Below are 20,954 nucleotides of genomic sequence, written 5' to 3' on the forward strand. Positions count from 1 at the left end.
GCATACACCTCACACTCCACACACTTCACACTCCATACTTCACACTCCATGCATGCCTCACACTTCACACATGTCTTACGCTGCACACACTCATGTTCCAGACACCTCACACTCCACATACCTCGTACTCCACACACCTCACGCTCCACGCCTGCCTCATGCTCTGTACACACCTCACGTTCCATGCATGCCTCACACTCCACACACACATACCCTCCACATTGAGCATGTACATACACGTTCATACACACACATGCACACACTACCCCACACCACATATCTTCACACACACCTCTTACACTGTGCACACCCCAACCCCCACACTGTATACACATGGGCAGTCCACACACACTCACACACTCTACCTCACTCCATACACACCTCACACACGCCACACACTCTACACCCCACACTCCCTCACACACATATCCCACCCAAACTGGAAGCCGCATGCATATGGCGCCTCTGGTGCGCTCACCACATTCTGGTCAGAACACATACTCATTGACCCCTTACTGGGACAAACACCTGTTTGCACCCCAGCAAACCCAGGTGCCCATGCTTTGGAGCACACGCAGGTCACCCATCCCTGCAGCAGCACTGCCACAGAGCAACAGTGTCAGCCACACTCGTAATGTAAATTTTCTAGTAGTCACTTAAATCCTGCAAAAAGAAGCAAGCGAAGTTAATTTTTTTTTTTTTTTTTGAGACAGAGCCTCAAGCTGTTGCCCTGGGTAGAGTGCCGTGGCATCATAGCTCACAGCAAGCCCCAGCTCCTGGGCTCAAGTGATTCTTCTGCCTCCACCTCCCAAGTAGCTGGGATTACAGGGGCCTGCCACAACGCCCAGCTATTTTTTGGTTGCAGCTGTCATTGTTGTTTGGCAGGCCCAGGCTGGATTAGAACCTGCCAGCTCAGGTGTATGTGGCTAGCACCTTAGCTGCTTGAGCCACAGGCGCCGAGCTGTGAAGTTAATTTTAATAATAAATGTTTTTTGTTTTTTTTTTTTTGTAGAGACAGAGTCTCACTGTACCGCCCTCCGGTAGAGTGCCGTGGCGTCACACGGCTCACAGCAACCTCTAACTCTTGGGCTTAGGCGATTCTCTTGCCTCAGCCTCCCAAGCAGCTGGGACTACAGGCGCCCGCCACAACACCCGGCTATTTAATAATAAATGTTATTCAACCCAAGACAGCCCAAATGTTACCATTTCGACACAGTCGATATAGAAACTTTCAGGATAATTTACATCCTTCGTTTGCACTCTGTGCTGGAAGCCTGGCGTGCATCTCACCTGTGCAGTCACATCCTGAGTGCCCGAGAGCCACAGTGGTCAGGGGCCACTGCTAAGGATCAGGAAGGAATTCAAATAATTCCCAGTTAAATTGAGAATGGCGGCAAGCCCCACCCCTGCCTCCACTTTCTCCTCTTCTGTCCCCAGGCTGCATGAACCCCCCCTCTTTTCTCTCTTGGGCCCATGGCTCCTCTGGTCTCATCTGTCCAGGTAAGTGCAGGACGTGAGTCTCTGCTCTTACCTGCGTGGGCCTCTGCACAGCCCCCAGTCCTGGCCTCCCCCACCTCATGCTCTTGGGGACCGGGGGCTGTAACCAGGCAGGAATGTCACCAGGCAACGGCCCCCGGGGAGAGCTCAGGTCTCCCGCACCTGCCCGCCAGCCTCCGGGGTGCCACGGGGCGGGCACTGCGTGTCTCCTGCCTCTGGCCTGTTTACGTGAGCTTGGTCACAGTGCTGTCCTGGATCCAGCAGGAAGCCCATGGAGCCTGGGGCCACAGGCCACAGGGGACAAGGGCCAGACACCCCGGCCATGGCTCCAGGCCATTGATCCAGGCCAGGCCGGCCAGGCGGGGGTTGGGAAACCTTGGCCTAGACAAACAGAGGCTTCTGAGGCCTGTGTGCAGGCCCTGCACCTACCTGCCACTCCCAAAGGTAAGTGGGGGGGTCTCCAGGACAGGGGACCAGGACCTATGGATGACCTAGTGACTGTGTCCACTCTGAGAGCTAGGCCTGGCCTCTGAGGACTGAGCCACCTCATCAGGTGTTCTGAAGCCAGGTCTGCAGGACCTCATCAGCCAGAGAGTGACCAGTGAGCAGAAGGTGAGGGGTCCACAGAGCTGGGCTGGGGAGGCATGGTGGAGCAAGGCCAGGTGTGTGGAGGCTGTGCTGGCTGCAGGGTGGCCTGAAATTCAGGCCGGCAGGGACAGGGGGAGGGGAGAGGCCTAATTTAGCCAGATGAGCACCCTACCCCCACCCCACAGGACTAGACATGCTGCCCTCTCCACACCCAGGTTCTCCCCTGACCTCCCGCTGTGGGAGACAGGCACAGAGCCCCCCACCGCACCCATGTACTGACCTTGGCATGGAACCCTGGGCTCACGGGCTCCAGTTGGTGTGTGTGTGTGTGCACGCACGTGTGTGTGAATGCACGTATGCATGAAGTGAAGGTGTGCATCCGTGAGTTTCTGTGTCATGAATAAATGTGTGTGTAGCCCTCGGTGTGTCTCTGCTGCCTGTGTGTGAGTCTGTGAGTGTTCATATGTGAGGAGGGGATGTCCACAGTCCTCTATTCTCTCAGAGACACCCAGTTACAGTAGCTCCTGCCAGGGCTTTGCTCTGGCTCTGATGGCCTCTCTGAAAGGTGCCCCCATGGTCCTAGATCAGAATTAGGAATAACCAGAGAATCCGTGGGCTCTGTGCAAAGCTCACATGACAGTGTGGATAAAGCACTGGGAATAGTCAAAATCATGTGCAAGTGTTGTGGCCTCTGTTCCTGAGTCCCCATGGCTCTAGGAGTCATCCCCAAACAGTTCCTCCGTGGTCCACACTCAGAGTTAAAGAGGGGTGTGTCTCCTCGGGTGGAGAGACGGGACCTGGAGCGGAGAGAGGGTGAGAGCTGGCCCACCACCTGGGTTCTCTCCAGTCTAGCCACTCTGGGCAGGTTGTGGGGGACAGCCACTGCAGACACAGGTGGCCAGCCCAGGACAAAGAGGCAGCCCTGCACTTCCTGTTTCTCACCTGTCTCTTGCCTCTTTCTCACCAGGGATGCTGTGGACACTGGGGGAGTGCGTGAGGCTTTCCTACCCATGGCAGTACATTTACCAATCCCTGGCCCCCTAAAAGCCAGTAGGGCCCATCCCACATGTAGGGCTGACTATCCTACAGCTAGAGGGTGGAGAGGACAGCCCTGCCCAGTGAGAATGCCCTGCAGTTCCTGCGCTCCTTGGATCTGTTGGAAGCCACTCAGAGGGTCCCCGTGGCTAGCTGCCAGAGAAACTTAGCTGGGAACAGTGCCAAGAGGAGCTGCAGGGAGCAGGGAGGATAGAGGAAGGCTGGGGCCCCGCACGCACATCTGGGAGGACTTTGAGCATCATGGAGGAGCCACATTTTCAGGAATAACCCAAGATGAGCCCAAAGGAAGCAACAGGTGGCATTTATGGATGTAGTAAGAGGGAGACAAGCCTCCCAGTGGTCTACCTGCTGGGTGGTAGGTGGGTGAGTGGAGGGCCTTCTCTGTGCTGTGGGCAAACTCGCCCGGAGGACAAAGACATTCAGATGTTTGTTTAGATGTGTCTGAGACAGAGCTTCAGTGCTGAGCACTGAGAAGGGTGACATTCAGTAATTATTTAATCACTAATTGTTAATTAACAGCTCATTTGCAAGAGGCATCCCAACATAGTGGAAAGAACAGGGAGTCAGGCACCTGGACTCAAACCCCACTTCCCTGCTGTGTAACCTTGGGCAAGTGGCTTAGCCTCTCTGGGCTTCAATTTTTTTCATACGTAAAATTCGGCTGGTAGTGAAGGCCAGATATTCGAATGGCATTGGGAAACTGAGGCTAGGAAAACCCTAGACTGAATTGTTGCTACAGCCCTCTGGGTCTCAGTTTCCATAGAAACTTCTAGAAGGAAGCAGAGCTTTAAATGAGATAATGAACAGAAAGTGCCCTTACAGAGTGGGCCCAAGGAAGAAAAACACACAGGATTGGTCCCCAATCCCCAGGACCTGAGGATTAAATGTGAAATGTTTCATGAAGGCATTAAACCAGTGGTTCTCAGCCTTCCTAATGCCGTGATGTATTTTCATTGTTACAAAGGGGTCGCGACCCACAGGTTGAGAACCGCTGCATTAAATGAATATTAGATTTTGTCCCCTTCCTCAGCCCCAGGAGACTTTGAGAGAGTAGTGAGGTGACAGGGATGGTAAACCTGAAGGAGGCAGTCCCTGGCCCAGCACAGTGCTGGCTCCAGGTTCTGGTAGCTAAGGACATTGGCCATGATGGTGATTGAGAGAAAGAAAAGCATTCCCTTTCTGGAAGGAAAGTGAGGGGAAGAGAAGCTGACAGACACCTACATGACTTTGTACCTCCCGTACTCCTGTGAGGTGCAGCCTCGGGACTCGATGCTCATGGATTCAGGCACTGAACCTGCCTGTCCTCTGACTGTAGAGAGCAAAGAGGGTACGAAGGGGAGCTTCTTGAGTCCAGCTCTAGTCCAGTGGCTAGTCCAGCTTAGAGAGTGCAAGCCTCTCTAAGAGGCTTTCCTCCTCTGTGAGCTGGCTCAGTGCCCACTGTCACTGCCACTGCCACCTGGGGTTGTCACCCTGCCATTCCAAAAGGCAGGGGTGCTGTCTTGCTCATGTGCACCGTTGGTGCTCAGCAAAGCCCCCTCGCAAATGCCAGGCTGTCTCCAACTCTGATCTTTCCCCGCCAGGATGCCCATGGCTGAAGCCCCCCAAGCAGCTGGTGGGCAGAGCGATGGAGGTGATGGCAAGGAAGCAGAGCCGGAGAGGGTGTTCAAGGCCCCCGAGGGCACCAAGAGAAAAGCCCAGAACTACCTCCGCCTGGCGCCCCTGTGGCTGTCCCTGGTCGTGCTGGCATCAGTGGGAGTGCTGCTCTGGTACTTCCTAGGTAATGGTGTGGGCCCCCTAGGAAAGGCACCTGGAGGGGGTTTGGGGAGGCCATGGCGGGCACAGCAGGACAGATGTGGAACCTAGGTCTGTAGTCTGTCAATGCTTAGCAACTTGCTGTGTGACCTTGGGCAAGGCTTCCTCTCTCTGAGTCTCCCTCTGTGTCCCTCAAGGTGACAATGCTGCTGGACTCTGTTCCAGGTCCTATGGCTGGGGTCTGCTCCTTGCTTGGGCCAAGTGCCCTGCAGCTCCCCACAAGCTGGAAAAGGAGGGCTTTCTTAGCACCAGTTTTTGTAAACCAATAAGCCTAAGTAGTGTGAATACTGCCCTCTCCCCTTGCTGCAGTCATTCTCGGTTGCCCTGACCCTCAGAGCCACCCCCCTCGGCTGGAGGCGGCCCAGAGGCATTGGTGATGCCTGGTGTCAGTAAGTGCCTCTGCTCACTGAATCCAACCTGGGTGCTCCTCCAGGATGGGGACTACAGCTCTATCTGCTCTGGGTCTCCAGGGCCCAGCATGAATGGGGAAGGAAGGGGAGAACTAGAGAGCAGCTGACCTTGGGAGCCTCTTCTGTGTCTCTAACCCTGGCCCGCCCTCCTGATATCATAGCCCTCAATCAGTCCCCTGGAGCCCCAGGAGAAATGGGCCCACACTGGCCTTCCATGGTGGGTTCAAATGCTCTTGGGCATCTGCTGTCTTTCTTTGAAACCAATGGAGACAGTATCTCTTTCCTTCAGCTCTTGGCAGTGGGAAGTAATAAAAAAACCACACAGACGGTGTCCGTAAAAATGCTCCCTGCACACTGTAGAAGACCCATTCATTCATTCTGTGCTGAACACCTCCTGTGTGCCGGATTCTGGGGCCAGCCCTGCCCTGGTGACTTAGATGTGGAGTTAAACAGGACAATTGTACTAACACACAGCACGTGCTAGGATAGAGGAAGCTGAGGGACTGGGAAGCCACAGCAGGGACTACCCCGCTCGCCCAAGTGAGTGAGAAGCTATTAAACATTTAACCCCACTAAACATTCTGCACAAGTTAGACAGTGATCTCACTGCCTGAATCCCCCGGTGGAATTGCAGGCCTGTTAAAAGGAACCCAGGGATCAGCCTTGGAGCAGTGGAGATAAATCTACCTAGGCACCTCTGCTCCAAAGGGGGTCAGGGTGTGGAGATCTCTGGAACCACCCTCCAGGGGTGATGCTGTTGGGAAGCCTAAGTCAGACACGGACCCACTTGCAGTGACTCGTAGAGATTCTTCTCAAAGCTGAGCAACACAGGCAGGGAGGAGATGCTGTGTGCATTTCACCACTGGTGGGAAGCCAGCGCCCCAAATAGCACAGGGCTACGGAGGCCTCCTTGGGTAGCGGGATAATTAATCTTAAGGTTAAGCACGGGGCACTGGCCTGGAAGGCCAGGAGTTCTGTGGGACTGAGGAGCCAATGAGTGAGTGCTCCCTAACCTCAGCTTGGGCAAGCCAACACCCCCCCCACACACACACCACCCCACCTCCTGGCCAGCGATCAGGGGTAGAGGAGGCATTTTGGGGAACCATCTGAACTAGCAGCTTCCCCCACTGGGACCAGGCTGTGCTCCTGCTGCTGAACTCTCACCTGCATGACTGCAGTCGCCTTCCCGCAGCCCTCCCTGCCTCGGGCCTTCGCCTCCCCAGAGCCTTGCTCTGTGTAACAGCAGAGGGACCATTTCATAAAGCAAATCTAGTCATCTAACTTTTCTGCTTAAAACTCCTGAAACTCCCATCTCACTCAGGGTAAAAGCCCAAGTCCTCCCTGCGTGGCCGCGCCCTTCCCTTCCCCTTCTCGGCTCCGCCTGCTCTCACTCCCTCTTCAAACATAGCACAAACCCCCGCCTCCGGGCCTTTGCACTTGTGAAGATAGACACTACCCCACCCTGGCCCCCACATTGCCCTCCCACCACTCCAGTCCCTGGTTTCCATGGCACTTGCCGGCTCTACCTGTACAGACTGAACATGCTTTTTTTTGTTTCTTCCTCACTGGACTAGAACTTGAGGGAGAGCAGTATTCTTCTGTCGCTGTTATTTTGATATATTTGCACATGCTTTAGACTAGTCCCTCAATAAATGTGAGTAAAAGAATAAATGAATAAATAGGGGTATAACCCAGGGCTGTGAATCTGCTGTCTTCCCATCAGTCAAAATGGTCTTGGTGAAGCAGAAATCTGATGACATCATCCCGATCTTTCGTGGTTTCCCTTGTTCATCAGATAAGGACTAAAACCTGCCTTTCTGGCGCCCCAGCCTCTCTTGTCCCTCCCCTTCTCTGATTGCTCCAGTCACACCAACTGAGAGCCCCCTGCTCACCGGGCCCCTCTGCCTCGGGCCTGCACACATTCTGACCCTTTGGCCTTAAAGGTACTTCCTCCTCCCTTGTCTTCTCCATATGGTCCCCCAGACCTCGCATCTCAGCTGGAGGGTCATTCTTGCCTGCTGGGTTTCTTCATCACATCTCCTTAATGGCACCCCGTGCTTTTCCTTGGTGGCCCTCCTCATGAATGGATCCCACATGCTGGGCGGTTACTGGAATAAGGACCAACTAGTGCACCCCACATAGTGCGTGCTTAGCTCATACTAGAAACCTGGTGAATGGAAGGCTACATAGAGATGCTGACCCACGACCTTGGCCCCCTGCCTCTGTATGGGTTTCCTGGACTTCCTGCCATTCATGTCCTGCCCTGGTCACTGTGTCAGCCTTTCACTGTGAACCTGTGAGCCACCATCATCTATGGACCTCTCTCCTCCCTGGCACCTTACAGCCAGTTTGTCATCCAAGGAACTGTGGATGGCCATGATGCAAATGCCAATGACAAAGACGATGATGGAGGCTGAGTCACTGAGGTTGGGGGTGGCAGGAGATGGCATGGGAGAAGCAGGAGCCTTTCTCACCTGCCTCCTCTGTTAACCCTGCTGTATTCTTCCTGGGCAGGGTACAAGGCAGAGGTGACAGTCAGCCAGGTGTACGCGGGCAGCCTCCGCGTGCTCAATCGCCACTTCTCTCAGGACTTCATCCACCGGGAGTCCAGTGCCTTTCGCAGTGAAACCGCCAAAGCCCAGAAGATGGTAGGAAAGGATTTTAAAGATGAGATGAAGGGAATGAGGGAGCAAGAACGGAGGGGAAGGGGTCCAATCAGGTCAAGCCAGTGGGCAGCCCATCTGGAGCACACTCCGGGAGCAGGCCTGTTCTGTGTACCAGGAAAGGGACGTGGGCTAGGGTGGCGGGAAAGTCAGTGGGCGCTTGCTGGTACCTCTCACTAGGACAGAGAATGTGTGGCCTTAGGGCAGAGCAGTTGCTGCTGTGGGAGCCCCACCTGTCCTTCCCTCACTGGGCAGCAGCAGTGCATGGGTTTGGTCTGCTGCTAGCACCTTCCACTTAGGCTGCAGGACCCCTGCCCAGCAGTGTAGGCCAGAGTGCCCAGGAGTTATTCTCAGCGGCACCCCTCAGCCACAAGAGCGGGAGTGGGTGGATAAATGCCCCAAGTTCCTTGGCCCTGGTGGGAGCCAGTTCTGAGGCTGTCCCATGCCGTTTCCCAGGGTGCCCTCTTGGGCTGAGCCTCAGATACCCAGCAGCTCAAGCCCATGTCTTAACAGCCCGTGTTGGCTGGGTGGGGCCCGTAGCCCAGTGAGTAGGGGGCGGCCACAAACACCAAGGCTGAGTTCAAACCCAGCCCAGGCCAGCTAAAACAACAATGACAACTGAAACAACAACAACAACAACAAAAATAGCTGGGTGTTCACCTATAGTCCCAGCTACTTGGGAGACTGAGGCAAGAGAATCACTTAAGCCCAAGAGTTTGAGGTTGCTGTGAGCTGTGACACTGTGGCACTCTACTGAGGGTGACAGCTTGAGACTCTGTCTCAAAAAAAAAAAAAAACAGCCCGTGTTGGTTGTCACCCTTCTTGTGCCTCTCCCTTCCCAACTAGTGTTTTTCTGAATTACCTTCAGATAAACCACTGCCTCATGTCCCTGACATAGGGTCTGCTTCTGGGGGCCCCCACCTGAGGCCCTCTGCTTCCTTTTCTATAAAGTGGGGGTAATAATAGGGCCTGGCCCTAGGGACCTTCCATGGATGGTATGAGATTGAGATAACATGGCCATAATATTTCCTTGCCATTCAAAGGGCTCAGGAGCCCCTGCCCCCCTTGGCACTGTAGTTGGAAATGTGCAAAGACTCCAACCAGCTGAGATCCCCATTGGAGCAGGAACTGTGTCCCAGGCAGCTGGGAGGAGGAGCAGAGGGGACCCAGAGTCGGGGAGTGACCTTGACAAGGGGCAAAAAGGACACTGGGGATTCTGGTGGAGGCGAGAGCCAGGTGTGGGGGAAGGAGAAAAAGGTGGGCGGGGTGTGAGGTTTGCCTCCCTGCTGGGCACGGATCACTGATTGACCATGAACAGGCCTCTCCACCTGTAGGCTCCTGTGTTAAGCAGGGCTACCACGGGAGCAAAGTTAGGGAGCTGGCGCTATCTGCCCCAGGCAGGGTCCCCAGGGGGCTCTGTCTTCCCTCTTCACAGCTCAAGGAGCTCCTTGCCAGCACCAGCTTGGGAAGTTACTACAACTCCAGCTCTGTCTATGCCTTTGGGTGAGTTGTCCCCAGCCCCTACCAGCCCATGCTAGAACCTCAGACTCAAAGAATGGGAGGGGAACCTGTGGGCTTCTGATGCCATTTTTTAAATGGGGAAATTAAGGCACAGACAAAGAAACTTGACATCCCACATGTGACCTCCCTTTACTCAGCTTGGTTTCTTCATCTGTAGAATGGGTGTGATAGGGTTATGACCGTGACTGCTAATCAAGGGCCAGGCACGCATTAGGTGGGGCCATGAGGCCACGTAGGATTGGGAAGAATTAAGAGCAAGTGGCTCCACCACTTATGGCATTGACTGTGGCATAACCCAACCTCCCGTGCCTCAGTTTCCTCACCTGTAAGATGGGAATGGTGAAAGTACCTTCCTCAGAGGTTGCACAGAAGGAGGGAGAGCACTGCCTGGGATGTAGTAAGCGCTCTGTGTACATGGGGCCGATGTTGGTTTTCCCCCTGACCGGACCTGGGGCTGGGCGGAGGCCAGACTTCAGGCTTCTTCCCTGGCCCCTCTCACTTCTGCCTGTCTTAGGGAGGGACCCCTCACCTGCTTCTTCTGGTTCATTCTCCAAATCCCCGAGCACCGCCAGCCAATGCTGGGCCCCGAGGTGGTACGGGCGCTGATAGTGGAGGAGCTGCTGTCCACGGCCAACAGCTCGGCCCCCGCCAGCTACAGGGCCGAGTATGAGGTGGACCCCGAGAGCCTGGTCATCCTGGGTCAGTACTGGGAGGGGAATGTGGGGTCAGCCTGGTAAGGCTGGGGGAGATGAAATGGGGGCAAGGCCTGGGAAAGCCACCTGCCGGGGCTGGGAGACACTCAGGGTGGGCTCCCCAGTGACCCAGAGCCAGGACTGAAGAGTGGGGTGGGGGCATCTAGGGTAAATCTCAGACAAGGTCAGCTCTGATAGTCTCCTCTATTTTTTTATTTTTTTGCATTTTATTTTTATTCATTTGTCCTTGTTTATTTGTCTGTTCATTTCCTTTTGACAGAAGCCAGCGTGAAAGATATAGTTGCACTGAATTCCACGCTGGGTATGAGACTTTTATGTTTCTCCTCATTTTCCTTTTGAGTTGGTGTTTTTCTTGGCTTGGCTGAGTGTCAGGGAGCCACATGGCTCCTATAGCGGGTGCAGGGAGCCCTGGCCTGGAGTCTCCCAGGGCGTGCCGTGGCAGGCTGGGAGACGGGTCCTGAGTGAGGCATGGGGCCTATGGGGACAGGGGAGGTGGTGCTGTGCACGTGTGTATGTGTGTGTCTTGTAGATGGGTGTGCATCTGTTGCCTGGGTGGGTGTGAGACGAGTTGCAGATTTAGTCACACATAACGTGACTCTGCTTGTCTATCACTTGATTCAACTTGCCCACAAGCCACCGTTTCCACTGATCGTAGAAAATTATCTTGCCGACTCAAGGCATATCAGTCACTTTGGGTTTAAAACTTGGTCTTTTGGAGGTAATAATTCTGTTGCATTCAAGAATACTCCCAACATGCTCCCTTCACAGCTAGGCTAATTGGCCCTCCCTTCCCACCTGGTGCCACCTTGTTAGAGTCCCTTGCCTTTCTCCAGGAGATCCCATGGTCTTCTGTTGAGCCCTGAGAAGCAAAACATCCAGCAGAGCTACCTTTCTGCACAATGCCAGGAGGCGACGTTCACATCGTAGTCTGTGGGACTGGCAATGTCTGGAGTTGCGCAGTGCACCACCTGGGCTACTGTACCCTAAGATCCAGAGAACAAGCCCCTTAATTCTCAGATTTCTCCTACACTATGTGGTCTCCCCAGATACTTTGTGAGAGTGAACACCTCAACCCCTTCTTGAGAAGGGAGTTAGAGTGTAAATCCTAATTACACTCTTTTTGACCTTTCTCTCTTCTCATCCCTCTGATCAGATGCTTACTCCCTCGGTGAGTAGAGGTGATGATGTTCATGTCAATTTTCAAAAAGTCAAAACCATGACTCTCATACAAAGATAAAGTGAGCATGTGTCAAAAATTTATTTAGTCCATTAACGAGGGAGCCAGTAGGATGGTAAAGAACACGAGAAACTGATCTATCCCCTATCTATCATCTATCTGCAGTGGATAAAAAGAATTACTGGAGTAAGATTACCAATTTAGATATGAAGCTGGCTAATGTCCTACCTACTGGCCAATGAAACTCTAAGCTTTGGTGTTATCTTTTCTAGTGAACCAAAATAATTTACAGCTTTATTAGTCTTCTAAATGTTAACTGTAACTGGAAAGTGGAAAGCTTAGTAGGTGCTCGCAGCCTGGAGATTTAGATTTAAAAAGTATAAAATTTATTTTATCTCCTTAGAAGGGGAGAGAAACTGAGAGAGTGGGGAAAGAGAAAGAAAAGAACAGGGAGACCGCCTGGCATCCCAAAGAAGGAAAAAAAATGTCAGCCCTGAGGTCAAGTGGCATGTGAATTTAAGGGGGACAAAGAGAAAAAAAGTCATTGTAGCCCAATTCATAGGATAGTATAAAAGTGCTCCATCACTCCTGTTTTCTTAGCGGCTGATGATAGGCAGCTGTCTTGCCACTGGAGACATATTTATCACTGGTTTTCTGGTCCTGAGAACTGGCACTCACATCCTATTGTTTGTCCAGGAGCTGCAATCCTGAGAAGCGGGTTCTCAAAAGTAGTGAGCTGGTGGGTGCAAAAAGAGAGACTCACATTTCCTTTCATCTGCTCTTTTCAGTGGTTTGTGAAAACAGAATCCCACAGGGTGCCTGCTAGCAAGAGAGGCCAAGGTCAGAGAGAGAGAGCGCGCGCGCTTGATTTTTAGCTTGTACTGAAAAAATTACGAGTTCATAATTTTTCTCTTATATCACTATCAAGACCAAAACCATCCTTTCATTAACATCTAACGCTATAGAGTCTGGGACTTGGAAAACAAGAGTAAGTCAGGGTTACAGCTGGCAACACCAAGTCTTGCCCATTAGTTCCTGATTTTCTATGGAACCAGGAGCTGAGAATGATTTTTACATTTTTAAATGATTGAAACAAATCCTATAGAATTTTCTTTTTTCTCTCATTAATGAAATTACCTATAAAATAGCCTCCGTTTTGCCTCTTAAATCTCAAAGCTTAAAATATTTACCGAAGTTTGCTGCCCCCTGATCCCGGGCAATGCCTCTCAAACTTTTTGTGACTCAGGACTCCTTGATCCTTCCAGAAATTGTTGAGGACTCCCAAAGAGCTTATGTGAATTGTAGGTCTCAATATTTATCTTAGAAATTAAAGCTGCAAAAATTAAAAACCAATAAATAAATTAATTAATGAATTAAATTAAAAATTTATTCATTCATTATATCTATTTTTAAAACAATAACAAGCCTTTTAATATTAACATACATTTTTTATAAAAAATAATCATTTTCCAAAAAATAAAAATATCTTTTTTTTTTTTTTTTGCAGTTTTTGGCCAGGGCTGGGTTTGAACCTGTCACCCCCAGCATATGGGGCTGGCGCCCTACCCCTTTGAGCTACAGGCACTGCCCAAAATACCTTTTGAAGACCAGCGCCATCACACATTTTCATGTGTGTCTTTGGTGCCTAGCTTACTAAGGGACAGCTGGGTGCTCACATCTGCTTCTGAATTCTGTGTGTTCTGATGCCACAGGCCCCTCAGCCTTGGAAAACTCCACTGTGTACAAAAGGCAAACAGGAACATCCCTTAGTCTTGTTGTGACAATAGTTTTGACCTTGAGTTCCCCTTGAAAGGGTCTCAGGGCCCCCTTGGGGGCACCATATTGACAACCCCTGCTCTAGCATGGGTTTGAAATGGCTCACCGTAAGTAGTCTTTATTTCTGAGTTTTGAACAATTTTTTTGGATGGCTTTTAGAACTTCAGGCCATTCCCCCTACTCTGTGGTTTATAACAGTGGTTCTCAAACGCTGGGGCTCCCAAGAACCCTATGGAAAATAAATTAAATGTAGAATCTACACTGTTCCAAAATCTACATTTCATTCTGCAGCCCCAGGAGATGGGCTGAGATTTGGGTGGGAAAGGCTGTCTTGATAGTGAAAATGGCAAGCAAGCAAACTCCCTAAGCTCTGCCCTCTCTCCCAGCTTGACTCTGGACATGCTTTATCTTCTCAAGGTCTGGCTTTCTCTGCTTTAAAATGCCTTTCCTGGAAGGTCACAGAGGAGCAAAGGCCCCTCAACCTTCAGGCTGCCCCAGGTCTAGCTATCTGCTGGGCCTCAGTGGGGGATGAGGAGGAGGGAACTGGAGAGGTCGGCCCCACACCTAGTTAGGGTGGCACCACCACTATGCTGCCCCCACCTGGCCTGGCTGGACTGCCTGAGGAATTGGTGCTACCACTGTGTCCACATGTATGTACTCATTTGCATGTGACTGCACCCTGCAAGGGTACACGTGTTACCCTGGCCTGCACCATGTGTCCGCACCCTGTGTCCCTGTGTCCCCATTGCTCTGTAACTATCAGTGTTTGGTTCGGTGCGGGTCCAGAGCCGTGCTCTCCAAGAGAAGAGTCTGAGGGGCAGAAATGACAAGTAGACATTTTGAGCACCATTTCCTCTGCGCCTGCACTAAAGATGCCGGGTGACCATGTCCTCACCCCTGCCCTCAGAGGAGTTCTGAGCCCAGAGATAGACACATAAACGGATTCTTATATTTCAAGTGCCCTTTTGAGATAAGCGGCCCCAGAGGCATTGTCCAGAGAGAATCATCTGCCATGGGGACAGAGATGGCCAGCTGGGGCTGTGATCCAAAGCAGGAACATTCCTTTACGGACTCAGCACAGTGCACTGGGAGCCAGGGATAAAGGAGTTGCTCCTGACTTGGGGATCCAGGAAGACTTCATGGAGGGGGCGGCAGACTCAGGCATGGGGGTAGGTGGGAATGTGTCAGGGTGATGAGGGAAGAGGGCGCCCTGGGCAGAGGGAATGGTTTGTGCACAGGCCTAGAGAGAACGCACCAGACATGCCCCTTCTCTTTGCCAGTGACCAGAGCTGCCAGGTCCCAGAAACATGTTTCTTTCTTTTTTCTTTTTGCTTTTGCAGTTTTTGGCTGGAGCTGGGTTTGAACTTGCTACCTCTGGTGTATGGGGCCGGCATGCTAGTCCTTTGAGCCACAGGCACCGCCCCCACAAACATATTTTGGACCAACAAGAGAGGTTAGAATATACCTCTACACTTAATTATCCTCAAAAATTTTACTAAAATAACAAGAGCAAAGCATTAGCTTGGAGCATAATTTAAAGAACATAAGCACCTAGACGCAGCCAGGACCCCTTCCCCAGCTGCTGGTGGAGGCAGGTATCAGAAGCCCTGACCCTTCCCGCAGGTATCACAGGTCTATGCCTGGGGAGGTCAGCTCCCCGCTGCAGTCAGGATGTCCAGCTGGGAATGAGCAGACCAACAGGCAGCAGCCCCAGAGCAAAGCACACTCACCCCCATTGCCTTCTGGGTCCTCAGAACCCAGAGAAGGGAGGGGACAGGGGTTATTATTATCGTGTCTGATGGGCAGTGGTGTGGGGTTATGAAACGCTGCCTGTCAGCTCCAGTTTCCTCCCCCTTAATGCCTAGGAGTCCAGCAGATGGCTAGCCCTGGGGGAAGCCCACAGGCTGACCAAGCGGACAGAAGGGACCTTTGCTTAACTGTGACCTTTCACAGAAGACATTTTAAAAGCAGAGGAAATAACTGAAAACACGGGTTTTGTAATTTGGAGTCACCAGGCTGCCTCCCACATCCCTGGTTCGTGCCTTAATCCCTACTACTTCCTGGCAGAACACCCAACCTCCCGCTTCACAGGCTTAAGGGGAGGTTTAAATGTGATACCGCGTGGGCCATGGGAGAGGATGTGTCCACTGCTGGACCCTGGTGCCAGGGTGATCAAACACTCAGCAGCCACTCCACAATAGTTAAGAATGAATGAACCCAGGATGTGGGAAGTACTGCTCGCAAGTTCTATCAGCTCATCAAAGCTCAGGGAGTAGATTGAGAGGAGGCTCCCTGGTGGTTGGTTGGGGAGATGAGGAAGGAGGCCTCGTGAGATAGCCATGAGACAGGCCAGGTCCAGGCCTCAAACAGGGTCAGTTGCAGGGTGAGCGGTCACAGGACTTTCTCCCCAGCCCCACCTCCTCCCTCTCTGACACCCATCCAAAGAGTAGTCACTGCCATGTGTGTTCCTACTGTGAGGCCCTATCCTGAGCACACGTCATCCCTAAGGCTTATGCAAGGGTGGTGCTATTGCCCCCATTCTAAGGTCTGGGAAAGATCAGGTGATGATTAGGTGAATCCAGATCTGCCCAGCCCAGGTCGTGAAAATGGGCACAATAATAGAAAGTTTCTCATGGAGCTGTCATGAGCAGGGAAATAGCGCTTGTGAAGCATTCGGCTAAGTGCCCACCATGTAGCAAATGCTTGCACAGCACAGCCTGTTTTCTTCTCAGGGTCCCATCATCATTAGCTCAAAGCACATGTCCTCCCCTGGGGCTGCGTCCCAGACCCATCCTGGGTGCACACTCATCTCTCCCCCAGAAGTGAAACACTTGTCCCTTCTCACCTTGTTCATTGCACAGCCAGTTCAGTTGTCTCCCAGCCTCCCCAGTGTTGCTCCCAGGAGTCTGTGAACAGCCAGAGCATGCCCAGCCCTACCTAACCTTCCATGGCTCCCTGTGGCCGCAGTAGAAAGTACTGTCTGTCCTGGGTGTGATCTGGGCTCTGCCTTCCTGTCTCCAGCTTGCCCTCCTGCTGCACATGTCCTGTGCTCAGAGTCCTCAAAGCTCCCCTGTTCACCTGGCGTCTTGCTCCGTGACCCTCAGGATACCCCTGACTCACAGGCTGGCTTTGGACCCCTCACTTCCTGAGCTATTTCTGCCAGTTTCTGTATCTGTCCCCGCTGTTCTCCACATTCCCAGATAGCAACTGGACCTTTATCTGGGCACTCACCTGGCAGGGAGAGCTCAGAGGGTGTTTGCTCAGTGAGTGAATGATGGAACCAATGAATGAATGAGGAGACTAGACAGGGGAAGCAGAGGGAAGGAGACAGATGGACAGAGCATGTCTGGCTGTCCCCTTGGGCTCCTCCCCTGTCCTGTCACAGCCTGGGAGGACTAAGCAGGCCTGGCTCCCCTGGACCTCTCCTTCTGGCTCACAGGAGTCAGGGGTTCTGCCCCTCTCCCCTCTCCAGGCTGTTATCGATACAGCTACGTAAGCCTGGGCCAGGTCCTCTGGCTGAAGGGTCCCGACCAACTGGCCTCCAGCTGCCTGTGGCACCTGCAGGGCCCCAAGGATCTCATGCTCAAACTCCGGCTGGAGTGGAGACTGGCTGAGTGCCGGGACCGCCTGGCAATGTTCGATGCAGCTGGGCCCCTAGAGAAGAGGCTCATCACCTCGTGAGTCCCTGGCAAGGTGGGTGGGTGATGTGGGAGATCAAAGATCACACCCAGAGTCTGAGACAGGGGCTGTGTGATCCTGGGCCTGGGTATCTGGGAGACAGGATGGGTAGAGGGCAGCTAGTCTAGAGGGATAGGGAGAGGAGGCTAGCAATGGTCATGGACTGTGGGTAGTCCCTTCCCCTCTCTGAGCCTCACATTTCCCTGTCTGTAACAAAGCAGTGGAGGTTCAGCTCTGGGAGACAAGAAGGTTTGTCGGAATGTTTCAGAGTTTGGCAGCAGCCCTGGACTTCCAATCTCCACTCTGGCTTCCTAACTGTGTGCCAGCCCAGGTCATGAAAATGGGCACAATATAGAAAGTTTTGCCTTTGACACTTTGCCTCCCTGAGTGTCAATTTTCTCACCTGTAAAATGGGTGTACAATCATGCTTCCTTTGGAGGGTTATTGGAGGCTGTAATCCAGACTCCCTGTGCCATGCTCTTCACACATAGTGGGTGCTCAGTAAATGCCACCCTTTATTATTATTACTATACATAGTCTTCCTGGGACTGGGCCACAGAAGGGATTGAGTGGCAGGAGCAATTTGATATTTGTTAAATGGGAAGCTATTGAAAGTTCTTGAGCAGACGATCAGGGCTTTAGGGCAAGATCCTAGTGTGGAGTACGGAAGTGACCAGAATCAGAGGGCAGGCAGTAAGGAGGGAGAGGAAGTGGCCTTGGCCTCCAGGAGCCTAGCCACTGCCCCCTACAGGCTGGGGGGAGGCTCTGTAGGAGGTCAGGGGGAACATGTTGGGTGGGCAGCTCTCACTTACCTTGTGCCAGGCGCCAGGCAGATGCCTCTTTTGTCTCACTGCCAGCTCCTAGGCAGATGGGGATGGGACCAGAGCGGATCACTCAGATCAAGGGTACCCTCCCCCTCCCCCAGGGCTGCTCACTCATCTGCCTCCCTCCTGCTGCCCTGCTGTGTGCTGACCTCAATCTGGGGCATGCGTGGGCTGAGTTCCTGGAGGGCTCTGGGAAGTGCAGAGAAGATGCACACCTCTGACTTCCAAGTCTGGGGAAGGCGGGGATGCTCAGGGACTTCCCCTGGGGCTTCTCTGAGTGCTCCGTGAGCCTGCTGTTAGCGAGGGGACCTGGCTGCCAGGCCCTGCTCTACCCTTGCTCACGGTGGCCTCCAGCAGCTCACTGGTCGTGGACCTCTGGAGAAGGTCTAAAATGACTGGTCAGATAAGACTGGGGGTTCCTCAAACAAGTACCCCAGAGATATGCTAGGCCGTGGGTGGGGGCATGGTGGTGATGGGAAGGCGGAGGAGGTGGGACCCTCACCTGACTTTAACTATGTGGGTAGATTCCTGGGGTACCCTGGGGGTCACCAGACAATACACCTGCTTTCTCCCTATCTCAGCCTCAAACAAGACGAGGAGTTGGGGTGTGAGCAGCTGGAGGGGGTGGACCTTACCTAATCTTCCTGCCAGGAGCGCTCAGGTCACAGGTTATTCAGAGGGGGGTAATGAGGGTGCTGTGGGACTGCAGCCAAATGCCCTAGTTGAACTGTAAGCTGCAAAAGAGGGGGTGACCTCCCACCTCTTCCACCTGAGAAGCTGTTCTGGTCCTTGGAGGGCTTTCAGTCAGTCCCCTGGGGCCCGAAAAGGGTAGACACCTGCCTGGACACACACCAGTCTGGTTGTAGACCCAGGCCTGGAATCCAGGTGCGCAGACTCCCATCCACCCTCCTCTGTCCCTCTGGCAGCCACCCTGCCACGCTCCCTGCCATGTCCCTCCCAGACCCAGACCCACCCTTGCCACACTTTTCTGTTCCGTAGGGTCTACGGCTGCAGCCGCCAGGAGCCCGTGGTGGAGGTCCTGGCATCGGGTGCCGTCATGGCGGTGGTCTGGAAGAAGGGCCTGCACAGCTACTATGACCCCTTCGTGCTCTCTGTACAGCCTGTGGCCTTCCGGGGTGAGGGGGTGGTGTTCCCGGGGTAGGGGAGGGGGGGTGGGAGAACCCCAGGGTCCTCCCCAGGGCTCACCCTTCGCCTTCTCTACCATAGTTGGAGTGGGATGGGGGAGGGGGAGGGTTCTGGCAGCTCCCTGGCTCTCCTCCCGGTACTCTGGGCCTTTTCCTCCCGCCCTTCTCACTTCCATTTCCATCTCTTCCTCTCCTTCCTCTCTTCCCTAGGCTCTTCCTCTCTCACCACTCCCTCAACCCTCACTCCTCTTTCTCCCGATTTGGGTTTCTCTTTCCTCCCGTCCTGGGCCTGCGTCCCCTCCCTGGCTCTTTTCCTGGCCTCTTCCTTCTACATCCAGGGCCAGCTGAGCCCAGAACCTGGGTCTGTTTGCAGAAGGCCTGAGAACTTGTCACATTCAGCCCCAGACAATCCTCTCATAGCCAAGGTCAGGGTGTAGGGCACTTGGGGAGGGGCAGTGACACAGTAGGAAGGGCCAAGGCCTCTGGTCTCCCTCCCCTCCCCCTTTCCCAGAAAGCCCACCCTGCCCCACACTCCAGATCAGCCCTGCCAGGGCAGGAAGGGAGGACGGCATATAAGGGCTGCTTCTCCCCCAACTCTGCTCCTTTTGCTCGGTGTCCCCTCCCTCTCCTGGGTAGTGACCTAGGCCCTCAGCCCCTTAGCCTCCCCTGTGTGACCCCAATATGTCATTCCTCTTCTCTGAAACCCATCTTGAAAAAGGGATCAAATCAGCTTGGCGCCATAGCTCAGTGAGTAGGGCACCAGCCACATACACTGAGGCTGGCAGGTTGGAGCTCGGCCTGGGCCTGCTAAATAACAATGACAGCTGCAACCAAAAAATAGCCAGGCGTTGTGGTGTGTGCCTGTAGTCCCAGCTACTCAGGAGGCTAAGGCAAGAGAATCACTTAAGCCCAAGAGTTTGAGGTTGCTATGAGCTGTGATGCCACAGTACTCTACTGAGTGAGACTCTATCTCAAAAAAAAAAAAGGGAACAATTCTGAGCCCCCATCGACCATAACTGTGAGGCTTGTGCAGTTGTGAATGCATTCCGTACTCTATTGAGTGCTGTGCCATTGTCAATAGCGAGCATGTAGTGAGCACTTACTATATGCTAGGCTATAAGCGTCGGTACTGCTATTGTGCCATTTTACAGATGAAAAAACTGAGGCCTGAGTTCACCCAGCCACACTCAACCACTGGGCCTTACTGGTAGTGGTGATAGGGAGGTGGGGTTACTAGTGGCTCTGCCGAATGGGAGGTGCAGCCTGGGTGGGGCCCTGTGTAATGGCCTCTCTCCGGCTCAGGCTGTGAGGTGAACTTGACATTGGAGGGCAGGCTGGAGCCACAGGGTGTCCTCAGCACCCCATACTTCCCCAGCTACTACTCACCCAGCACCCACTGCTCCTGGCACCTCACGGTGAGCCCCCAGCCCGCCTGCCCTTGGGCTGAAGCACCCCATGGGAGGAGAGGGTCACAGTGTCCTGCCCCTGCTGAAGCATCCACAGGCTGACCCCGGGGTACAAATCCTGCCAGGGTAGATAGTGGGTATGGCTGAAGCCTTCTTCCTCTGTGGGTCATGCAATGCCTGTTGATTGAGTGACTGACAGACCTTGGGCCCAGCAGGGGTTCTGTGTCAGTAGGCTTCCTTCCTCCTGTGTTGCCTGGGGAGTTGGACCCCCACACTGGCCACACACACGCTACAGGATGACCTGCTCCTCCCTCCTAGGTGCCCTCCCTGGACTACGGCTTGGCCCTCTGGTTTGATGCCTATGCGCTCCGGAGGCAGAAATATGACTTACCGTGTACCCAGGGCCAGTGGACAATCCAGAACAGGAGGTACCTCAGGGCCCCCATTCTCTTTTTCTTCCCCTACAGCTATCCTCTTGGGAGGCCAAGTCTCAGACTTCAAAGGGGCAGCACTAGCCCCTGTCCTGGCCCTGGTCCTAGCCTCCCCTCCACCTGCTCCAAAAGTCTCAGACAAATACTTGGTCGTCAGACACTTTGGATGTTGATCCTGCTCAGAGCAAATGGTCCCATTTCCTTGGGTGCACCCCGGATCCTTAACTGAGATGATGTGGGAGTCTTGGACTCACAGA

General features: G+C 53.4%; 1 protein-coding gene across 3 annotated transcripts in view; it reads left to right on the plus strand.

Annotated features, from left to right (window-relative positions):
- Nucleotides 1-1,734: 1,734 nt before the first annotated feature.
- Nucleotides 1,735-20,954, plus strand: part of TMPRSS6 (transmembrane serine protease 6) — a 36,075-nt gene continuing 16,855 nt past the window's right edge. The window contains exons 1-10 of one of the 3 annotated variants that reach the window (XM_053582604.1): nucleotides 1,735-1,941; nucleotides 4,722-4,918; nucleotides 7,878-8,011; nucleotides 9,462-9,529; nucleotides 10,062-10,246; nucleotides 10,520-10,561; nucleotides 16,686-16,890; nucleotides 18,715-18,851; nucleotides 20,163-20,275; nucleotides 20,585-20,694. In XM_053582604.1, the coding sequence (XP_053438579.1) occupies nucleotides 4,723-4,918; nucleotides 7,878-8,011; nucleotides 9,462-9,529; nucleotides 10,062-10,246; nucleotides 10,520-10,561; nucleotides 16,686-16,890; nucleotides 18,715-18,851; nucleotides 20,163-20,275; nucleotides 20,585-20,694 (1,190 nt within the window). In that variant the 5' untranslated portion in view covers nucleotides 1,735-1,941; nucleotide 4,722. The other 2 variants (XM_053582603.1, XM_053582605.1) reach the window with 2 other exon arrangements.

Source organism: Nycticebus coucang, chromosome 3 (assembly GCF_027406575.1).
Source record: "Nycticebus coucang isolate mNycCou1 chromosome 3, mNycCou1.pri, whole genome shotgun sequence".
Lineage (NCBI taxonomy): Eukaryota > Metazoa > Chordata > Mammalia > Primates > Lorisidae > Nycticebus > Nycticebus coucang.